The sequence below is a fragment of the Callorhinchus milii genome, unplaced genomic scaffold (genome assembly GCF_018977255.1).
Source record: "Callorhinchus milii isolate IMCB2004 unplaced genomic scaffold, IMCB_Cmil_1.0 Scaffold23, whole genome shotgun sequence".
In the NCBI taxonomy this organism is placed as follows: Eukaryota; Metazoa; Chordata; class Chondrichthyes; order Chimaeriformes; family Callorhinchidae; genus Callorhinchus; species Callorhinchus milii.
This window is the reverse complement of record NW_024704764.1, coordinates 3,993,424-4,004,021: the sequence shown is the minus strand read 5'-3', so window position 1 is coordinate 4,004,021 and position 10,598 is coordinate 3,993,424. Positions and strand designations below refer to the sequence as shown.

General features: G+C 54.4%; 1 protein-coding gene across 1 annotated transcript in view; it reads right to left on the bottom strand.

Moving 5' to 3' along the window:
• Positions 1–1,255: 1,255 nt before the first annotated feature.
• Positions 1,256–10,598, bottom strand: part of cdc6 (cell division cycle 6 homolog (S. cerevisiae)) — a gene marked incomplete at its 5' end in the record, with an annotated part of 18,491 nt that continues 9,148 nt past the window's right edge. The window contains 2 exons of the mRNA XM_007909623.2: positions 1,256–1,716; positions 2,370–2,510. Of these exons, the coding sequence (XP_007907814.1) occupies positions 1,627–1,716; positions 2,370–2,510 (231 nt within the window). The remainder of the gene's footprint in view (positions 1,717–2,369; positions 2,511–10,598) is intronic.

The following is a 10,598-nucleotide window of genomic DNA, read 5'->3' as shown; positions in this document are numbered from 1 at the left end:
CGAGTTAGGTCTCAGTTTTTCTGTTGCCATATTAATTTACAGCACTGGCACAGACACGATAGACCGAATGGCCTCCTTCTGTGCTGTACGATTCTATGATTCTGAGTTGCTTCTCAGGAAAACTATTCAGAGAATCAGGCAGTGCAACTGGATTGATGGGTTACTGGTTCCCCCATGTGGTCAACACATGGTATAAACCTCTTTGATTGGCCAACAAAATAAGTTGTTTCTTGATTGAATATTTCTGGATTAATAAGATAAATCTAGGTGATTTTGTTATTTATGTTACATTTATATAGTGCCTGTCACATTGGGAGGACGACCCAAAGCCTGGACAGTCAAGAGCTTGCACCCGAGTTGGGGGTGAGGAAGTTGATCCTCTGGGGGATGAGGAGCCAGTGAAGCCGGGCGAGGCCGGGGGTGAGTGAAGGTGATGTGGGAAAACCACGCCCTGAATGAAGCAAGGAACAAAAGCCTTACATCAAGAGTTTTTTTTATTAAGTCTACATAATACACAGCACAACAAAATACCACCCTCAGCCCTCACATTAAATGTGACGTAAAACACATACCATTTAATTCACATTAAATGTGACGTAAAACACATACCATTTAATAGGTAATTTACGAAACCCATCTCAATCTACATAAATGCCAGGGAGATGACTTGGACTGAATGTGGTTAACATACAGTGAAATCCTGTTGATGTTGACTCGAAGGAGCAGGCCTGATCTTAAAGTCCACATTCGGCTCGTCTCCTGTGTTGACTTGGGGGGAAATCTGAGGCTCCTGAGTTAGTGGTGGTGGTGGTGGGGGGTTGGAATAGATGAGATGAATTGGCCTCTACAGTGGCCGCTTCTGATCAGTCTATTAACAGCTGACTTGTGAATGTCAGGAGAGGACACAGTGCGTCACCTCACACCTCAACAACATAACATGGTGACCCGCGCGCTGTGTGGGTTCGATCGGGCCTGAGGTGTTCTTCACACACAGCCCCACCCCGCCTGTCCCTCACACACAGCCCCACATCCCCCGCTTGTCCCTCACACACATCCCACCCAACCCCCGCCTGTCCCTCACACACATCCCACCCAACCCCCGCCTGTCCCTCACACACATCCCACCCAACCCCCGCCTGTCCCTCACACATCCCACCCAACCCCCGCCTGTCCCTCACACATCCCACCCAACCCCCGCTTGTCCCTCACACACAGCCCCACGCCCTGCTTGTCCCACACACACACACACACTGCCCCACACCCCTAGTCCCACACACAAAGCCCCCCCTCTCTGTGCCCGGGGCTGTGGTGCTGACATTTGAGGGGCAGCTGCTTCACGCGGGTGGGGAAGGTGCTCAAAAGTTTTTGTGAGATTCACTGTGAAATGTGGGGACTGTAGTTCCATGTGAACGAGCACCTGGTGTGTACACACCACACACAGACCAGAGCTTCCCCGCGAAAATCACTTTGCAGAGCATGTATATAACCTGAGAGTTTACGGTAATTTGCAGCGATTCTTTGTGCACACACCACACACACACACACTCGCATGTACACTCGCACGCATGCCTTCTGAACACTTTAGATGGTAGTTGGGACATGTCTCTTGGGACATTTCAAAGCCACTTAAGGAAGCCCTTCTCGCAGAATACTCCCCATCAGCACTTTATCCTGGAGAGCGTGCTCCAAATCCTTCTCTTCAATCTTTAAGACCACCTGCGGGAGGAAAAGCTGTCAATTTATATTTATATTACATAGGACAAAGCCGGCTCCACATCTCTCAGCCCCTTCGTGCCACTACACCCCTAACCTCCATTTCCCTGCCTTGCTCCCTCTGTGTCTGTCTTTAATGATACAATAATAATAATCCTTGCATTTGTTACAGTGCCTTATCACATCTTCTAGACATCTCAAAGCGCTTCACAGAATATACTGTAAAGTGAATTGACTCTACATTTGTGGGTGAAACGCGGCAGCCAATTGCGCACAGCATTGTCCCACAAACAGTCGTTGATCGAAGTGACCAATTTATTATTGTTTTTTTTTCTTGAGTGATTATTACCAGGTGTGTGGAGTAAGGAAGCTTGGCTAACATTTTGCCCTGTGGGAATCGAACCCAGGTCTCTCGCTTGCGAGGCGAGTGTTCTAACTACTGAGCTACAGGATTTAATTTCCTTGTTAAGATCTACCTCTTTGGTTTATGGTCAGGAGAGCGTCTCGAAGCACTTTGCAGGATTTCATTATAAAATGTAGTGACTCTGTACATTGTTGGCAACCAGAGAGAACAGGATGTACATGTGATGTTCACAATGAAACCCAAATGGGGATTGTAACAGTCCCCGCTCGCGCCCGCGCTCGCTCTGACCCACCTTCGCCAGCCGGGCTTCCCTGGTGCGTTTGATGCTCACGATGCCTCTGGCCTCCAGGAGGCTGCAAAGTGACAGACATTCCGACTGGTCAACTCCGCACATTTGCTGCTTCCTGCACACCTTCCTGTAAACCTCATGGAGCTGCAACACGGCAACGGCAGAGTCAGGGACTTGCACTTTCCAACCCCCCACAGTCCAATGCTCCCCCCACACACACAGGCCTACACCCCCCCCACACACACACACAAGCCTAACCCCCCACCACACACTGGCCTACACCCCCCCACACACACGCAGGCCTAACCCCCCACCACACACAGGCCTACACCCCCCCACCACTGACCACAGTCCTACATCCACCCCCACACACAGGCCCACCCCCCCCCCCCACCCACACACAGGCCTACACGCCCACACGTGCAGACTTACTCCCCCTCCCCCACCACCACACACACACACAGGCCTACCCCCCACCCCCCACGCACAAGCCTACAACCCCCTCTCCTCCACCACACACACAGTCTCATAACACCCTCCCACACACACAGGCCTACACCCCTCCACCACACACACAGTCCTTCACGCCCCCCCGCCACACGTGCAGACATACCCCCCCCCCCCCACGCACACACACAGGCCTACCCCCCACCCCCAACACACACAGGCCTAACCCCCCACCACACACAGGCCTACACCCCCTCCCCACACACACACACAGGTCTAACCCCCCACCACACACAGGCCTACACCTCCACACACAGGCCTACACCCCCCTCCTCTGTGTGATGGGAAGCCAGTGGAGTTGGGTGAGGATGGTGGAGATGGGGTCATGGAGCCTGGTGCGGGAGAGGACACGGGCGGCGGAGTTAATTTTGGATGATCCGCAGCCTGTAGAGGGAGGAGTTGGGGAGGCCGACAAGCAGGGAGGTTGTATAGTCGAGTCTCGATGTACTGAAGGAGTGTATGAGGGTCTCGGGACCTGCGGTATGAGACAGTGGCGGAGCCGGCGATCTTGCGGAGGTGGGGAAGGCAGAGCGGGTCATGGCACAAATGTGGGGTAGAAAGGATAGTTGAGGGTCAAACAAGACCCCAAGGTTCCGGACTGGCTCAGTGAGGGGGAGTGAGCCCCATGGATGGTGATGCTGTCAGTGCCTGAGGTGTGGAGGCGTTGATGGGAGCCAATCAGGAGAGCCTCAGTCTTGTTGACGTTCAACTGAAGAAAGTTATCTCTTATCCAGGACTTGATGTCTGACAGACATTCTGTGAGGACAGCAGTAATCCTGGAGTTGAGGGTGGAGGCAGAGAGGGAGAGTTGGGTGTCATCCGCATACATATGGGAGTTGATCCCATATCCGCGGATGTCACCAAGAGGAACATATAGATATTGAAGAGGGGTGGACCAAGGTCAGAGCCCTGAGGAACGCCACACGAGACGGTGCGGGGGCTAGAGGAGAAACTGTTTGTGGAAATGAAGTGGAGACGGTGTGAGAGGTACGATCTGAACCAGTCAAGTACAGAACTGTGAAGGTTGAGGTGGGAGGAGTCGGTGGATGAGATCAACAGTGTCGAAGGCAGCAAAGAGATCAAGGAGGACAAAGAGGCAGAGGGAGTCCTGGTCACAGATGGACAGAATGTCATTTGTCATTTTGATCAAAGCTGTTTCTGTGCTGTGAGCGGCATGGAAATCCGATTGGAGGGGTTCATGAAGGGAGTGGTGGGAGAGAAAGGAATAAAGTTGGGGAGGACCTTGGAGAGGAAAGGGAAGTTGGAGATGGGGCAGTAGTTTGAGAGCAGTGATAGGACCCGGAGGTTTTTTTTTAAGGATAGGAGTGATGACGGCAGTTTTTAAAAACGGTAGGAACAGTACCAGAGGACAGGGAGAAACAGAGGAAACGGCCTTCTACTCCAACGTCATCTTGGAGGCTAAACACAACCCTAAAATCCTTTCTTCCACCAGCCACTACCTCCTTGGTGCCTCCCCCAATGTCAAGTGCGAGGAGGTCATGGACTTCTTTTCATCTAAAATACTTAACATCTGCCAGGCAGCCTCATCCACCTGCACCTTGTCACCCACCAACACGCCCTCCCCATCATCTGCTCCTACCACCACCCCCATTCTACATTCCTTCCTCCCCATCTCTCCCTCCTCCCTCTCACCTACCATCACCTCCATGAAACCCACCACCTGCTGCCTCGACCCCCTCCCCACCAACTTACTGCTCACTCAGCTCCCCCTCCTCTGCCCACTACTGGCTCACGTCATCAACCAGTCCCTGTCCTCTGGATTAGTCCCTGCCGCCCTCAAAACTGCTGTCAACACCCACCTCCTGAAAAAAACCCTCCCTAGATCCCTCAAACCCCAGCCATTACCGCCCTATTTCTAATCTGCCCTTCCTCCCAAAAGTTCTAGAATGCGTTGTTGCCAACCAACTCCGCGCACACCTCTCCTCCCACTCCCTCTTCGAACCCCTCCAGTCCAGTTTCCGCCCACAGTACAGAGACTGCGCTTGTGAAAGTCACTAACGACCAAGGCTCCCTCTGCCTCCTTGTCCTCCTGGACCTCTCCGCGGCGTTCAATACAGTCGATCATGCCATCCTCCTCTACCGCCTTTCCTCTGTCATCCACCTCAGTGGGACCGCACTCGCCTGGTTCGAGTCCTACCTCACAAACCGCCAGCAGTACATCTGCACAAACGGCTTCTCCTCCCGCTCTCACCCGGTCACCTGCGGGTACCCCAAGGATCCATCCTTGGCCCCCTCCTCTTTCTGATCTTTATGCTCCCTCTTGAGGATGTCATCCGCAGACATGGGGTACATTTCCACATGTACGTGGACGACACCCAATTCTATTTTTCCACCTCTCTTTGCGACCCCCAGTCCCCTGATGTTCTGTCAGTTGCCTGTCAGATCTCAGGGGCTGGATGAGCGCAAATTTCCTTCAGCTGAACGTTGACAAGACAGAAGCCATACTCTTTGGCTCTTGTCAACGTCTAAAATCATTACCTCCTCCACCTACCCGACCTGCCCCTAAAACTCTCTGAACCCGTACGTAACCTAGGCATCAAGTTCGACCCCCAATTGTCCTTCCTCTCCCACATCTGGTCCCTCACCAGCACCGCCTTCTTCCACCTTCGACGCATCGCCCATCTCCAATACCTCTCCCCAAAAGCCGCTGAAACCCTGGTCCATGCCTTTATCACCTCTCGGCTGGACTACCGGGTGGCTGCGAGTGTGGTGGGAATGGGGCAGTCGGTGTGGCTGCTGCTGGACAGCCAACGCCGAGTGCCGCGGTGAGCCCGGCGGAGGATTCCCAGACTGGAACAGAGGGAGGTTGTGGGAGGGTCAAGTGGGGATAGAAGACGAGAGGGACGGAGAGAGAGGAGGAGAGAGTGGGAGAGATGCAGAGGGGGAGGGTTTGGGGGGAGAGAGGAGGGGGGAGGGGGGGGGTGAGGGGTCTCGGGTCAAAGCGGCAGCCATAGTGCGCACGCGGGGACCGGGAGCGAGCGGTCAGGTGGATGGCATTATCCCGTAGATTGGGGCAGCGAACCCAACAGGACCATAGTGGGCTCTGATGTGAGCCCTGGGGGGGGGGGGGGGGGCAGAGAGTTTTTTTTTTTTTTTTTTGCGCGCACCTGAAAGCTAATCTATGACGTCGCAGTTCCCCCGCCCCCACCCCCACACCGCCCAACCCCAAGCTGATCTCGCTCCGGCGTCGAGTTTAAGTACCTGGGTCAGTAGGCCCAGGCTCCTCCCCGCGCTGTCCTGCCGCCGCTCCCCGACCTACACATAGATATCCCAGCCCTCAGCCCCCAGCTCCACAGCCCCCCAGTCCAGCCCCCAAACCCACAGCTCAACACCCCAGCCCAGCCCCCAGTCCAGCCTCTAGCCCCCAGCTCAGTCCCCAAACTTCCAGCACCCTAGCTCCAAAACCTCCAGCCCCCCAGCTCCCAGCCCCCAAAACCCCAGCCCCCCAGCGCAGCCCCCAGCTCAGCCCCCAGCCCCCAAACTCCCAGCCCCACAGCCCAGCCCCCCAACCCAGCCGCTCAAACCAGCCCAGCCAACCCAGTCCATCCCACTAACCCAGCACCCCAAGCCAGCCGCCCAACCCAAGCCGCCCAGGCCAGCCAACCAAGCCCAGCCCCCAATCCAGCCGCGCCAGTGCAGCCCCACAGAACAACCCCCAAACCCAGCCTCCGCAACACAGCCCCCAGGCCAGGCCCCCAACCCAGCCCCCAAACCTGCCCAGGCCCTCAAACAAGCCCAGGCCCCCAGCATCCCAGGCCAGCTCCCCAACCCAGGCCCCTGCCCAGCCTTTGAGCCCACCCCCCAAGTACCCTTCCACCCAGCCCAGCCTGCATCCCCCAACCTAGCCCTGCAACACAGCCCCCAGCCCAGCACGCCAGCCCAGTCCAGCCCCCACCAGCCAGCCCAGCCCCCAGCCTAGCCCCCAACACAGCCCCCCCAGCCCCACCTCCCAGCCCAGGATGGCAGAGTTTTGGATCACTTTGATCCTGTGCATAGTGGAGCTGGGGAGACCAGCAAAGAACGCATTTGAGAAATCGAGTCGGGAGGGTTTCGGCTGCATCTAGGGTGAGGTACGGTCAGAGATGGGCAGTGTGGCGGAGGTGGAAGAAGGTGGTCCTGGTCACGGACCGGATGTGGGGGAGGAAGGGCAGCTGGGGGTCAAACCTGAAGCCTTGGTTGCGCACTGGTACGGTAAGTCTGAGGGAGAGCCCAGGGAGGTTCAGGAGGTCAGAGCCGCAGGAGAGAAGACATTGATGGGAGCCAATGAATATGGCTTCCGTCTTGTCAACATTTACATCCACCTGAACAGGCAGGTTTAATGTCTCGTCCAAAGGACAGCACGTCTGACAATGTAGCGCCCCTCCAGCACTGCATTGGAGAGTCAGCTTACATAATGTGACTCTAAATCCCGACATGGGACTCGAACCCACAGCCTTCGCCTCTGCCCACTGTGCTTACAGTTCATTTAATTAGAGCAGTTACAGAGGAGATCTTAATGTAACGAGCAAAGCTGGACCACACACTCTTCCATTAGATCTCACTTAACTTCGTCAAGTTATAATAATAACAATTGCATTTCATTTGACACAGTGCCTCATCATGTCCCAACGTCACAGAGTGGTTCACCAGGTTTTCTGTGATGTGTAGTCACTGTTTATTTTGCAGGAAAACTAGGTCCACAAAAACAGCCATGAAGTGAGTGACCAGTTTGTGTGGTGGGGGGGGGGGGGGGGGTTGTTTGTGAGTGTGTATGTGTGTGTGTGAGTGCGTGTGAGAGTGTGTGTGTGTGTGTGTTCAGCTGCCTCCGCTCTCCCAACCGCCACTCCTTTCCCATCTCCCCCCCCATACTCTGACCCCTACCCATCCCTCCCTCCACATCTTCGAACCTATCTCCCACTCCTCTCTCATCACCCCCATATCCAGCATGAAACACACCATCTGCTCCCTTGACCTCATCCCCACCCAGCTCCACCTTCTCTCCCCTGTACTCTCCGACACCATCAATCTCTGCCTATAATCTGACACCATTCTCATCCACCCAAAAACAGCTACAATCACCCCCATCCTAAAAAAACCTAACCTCTGGTACCATCACTGTCTTCTAACTTACGCCCATCTCCAACTTCCCTTTCCTCTCCAAGGTCCTCCCCAACTTTATTCCTTTCTCTCCCACCACTCCCTTCATGAACCCTCCAATCGGATTTCCATGCCGCTCACAGCACAGAAACAGCTTGATCAAAGACAAATGACATTCTGTCCATCTGTGACCAGGACTCCCTCTGCCTCTTTCCTCCTTGATCTCTTTGCTGCCTTCGACACTGTTGATCTCATCCACCGACTCCTCCCACCTCAACCTTCACAGTTCTGTACTTGACTGGTTCAGATCGTACTCTCACACCGTCTCCACTTCATTTCCACAAACAGTTTCTCCTCTAGCCCCCGCACCGTCTCGTGTGGCGTTCCTCAGGGCTCTGACCTTGGTCCACCCCTCTTCAATATCTATATGTTCCTCTTGGTGACATCCGCGATATGGGTCAACTCCCATATGTATGCGGATGACACCCAACTCTCCCTCTCTGCCTCCACCCTCAACTCCAGGATTACTGCTGTCCTCACAGAATGTCTGTCAGACATCAAGTCCTGGATAAGAGAACTTTCTTCAGTTGAACGTCAACAAGACTGAGGCTCTCCTGATTGGCTCACAGCCTCCACACCTCAGGCACTGACAGCATCACCATCCATGGGGCTCACTCCCCTCACTGAGCCAGTCCGGAACCTTGGGGCTTGTTTGACCCTCAACTATCCTTTCTACCCCACATTTGTGCCATGACCCGCTCTGCCTTCCCCACCTCCGCAAGATCGCCGGCTCCGCCACTGTCTCATACCGCAGGTCCCGAGACCCTCATACACTCCTTCAGTACATCGAGACTCGACTATACAACCTCCCTGCTTGTCGGCTCTCCCAACTCCTCCCTCTACAGGCTGCGGATCATCCAAAATTAACTCCGCGCCCGTGTCCTCTCCCGCACCAGGCTCTGTGACCCCATCATCCCCACCCTCGCCCGACTCCACTGGCTCCCCATTCCTCAGAGAATAGAATCCCAAATCCTCGTCCTCACCTTCAAGACCCTCCATGGCTTTGCCCCCTCCTAACTCTCTGACCTGCTGACCCTCTATCAATCTGTCCGCTCCCACCGCTCAGCAGAATCTGACCTGCTCCAGGTCTCTTGCCCGACCCGCCTCACCATCGGTGGCCGGGCTTTCAGCCTCTTTGCCCCCACCCTCTGGAACTCCATCCCACAATCCCTTCTCCTCGGTTCCTCTCTTGCCTCCTTCAAGGCACGAATCAAGACCCTCATTTTTGACTGTGCCTTCAGCCGCACTCCTACCCCCTCTGCCCTCCCTCATCCCAACCCTATCCCCACCCCCACACTCGGGTCCTGATTCCCGACTGTTCAGCGACTTGAGACATCCTCCCGACATGAAGGCGTTTTACATGTTGTTGTTGTTGTGTGTGTGAGTGTGTGCGAGTGTGCTTGTGAGTGAGTCTGAGAGTGTGTGTGACTGCGTGTGTGCATATGTATGTGACTGTACGTGTGAATGTGTATGTGTGAGTATATGTGTGTGAGTGTGTGAGCGTGTGCGTGTGTGTATGTGTGAGTGTGTGTGTGTGAGTGTGTGTGTATGTGTGAGTGTGTGTGAGTGTGTCTATGTGTGAGTGTGTGTATGTGTGAGTGTATGTGTCTGTGTGAGTGTGTGAGCGTGTGTGTATGTGTGAGTGTGTGTATGTGTGTGAGTGTGTGTATGTGTGAGTGTGTGTATGTGTGAGCGTGTGTATGTGGGTGAATGTGTGTATGTGTGAGTGTGTGTGTATGTGTGTATGTGTGAGCGTGTGTGTATGTGTGAGTGTGTGTGTGAGTGTCTGTGTATGTGCGAGTGAGTGTGTGTGTATGTGTGAGTGTGTAGGTGTGAATGTGTGTATGTGTGAGTGTGTGTATGTGTGTGAGTGTGTGAGTGTGTGTGTGAGCGTGTGTGTGAGTGTGTGTGAGTATGAGCGTGTGTGAGCGTGTGTGAGTGTGTGTGTGTGTGTGTGTGTGAGTGTGTGAGCGTGTGAGGGTGAGCGTGTGAGTGTGTGAGTGTGTGAGCGTGTGTGTGTGTGTGAATGTGCGAGTGTGTGTGTGTGAGTGTATGAGTGTGTGAGTGTGTGTGAGTGATGAGGGTACCCAAGGATCCATCCTTGGCCCCCTCCTCTTTCTGATCTTTATGCTCCCTCTTGAGGATGTCATCCGCAGACATGGGGTACATTTCCACATGTACGTGGATGACACCCAATTCTATTTTTCCACCTCTCTTTGCGACCCCCAGTCCCCTGATGTTCTGTCAGTTGCCTGTCAGATCTCAGGGGCTGGATGAGCGCAAATTTCCTTCAGCTGAACGTTGACAAGACAGAAGCCATACTCTTTGGCTCTTGTCAACGTCTAAAATCATTACCTCCTCCACCTACCCGACCTGCCCCTAAAACTCTCTGAACCCGTACGTAACCTAGGCATCAAGTTCGACCCCCAATTGTCCTTCCTCTCCCACATCTGGTCCCTCACCAGCACCGCCTTCTTCCACCTTCGACGCATCGCCCATCTCCAATACCTCTCCCCAAAAGCCGCTGAAACCCTGGTCCATGCCTTTATCACCTCTCGGCTGGACTAC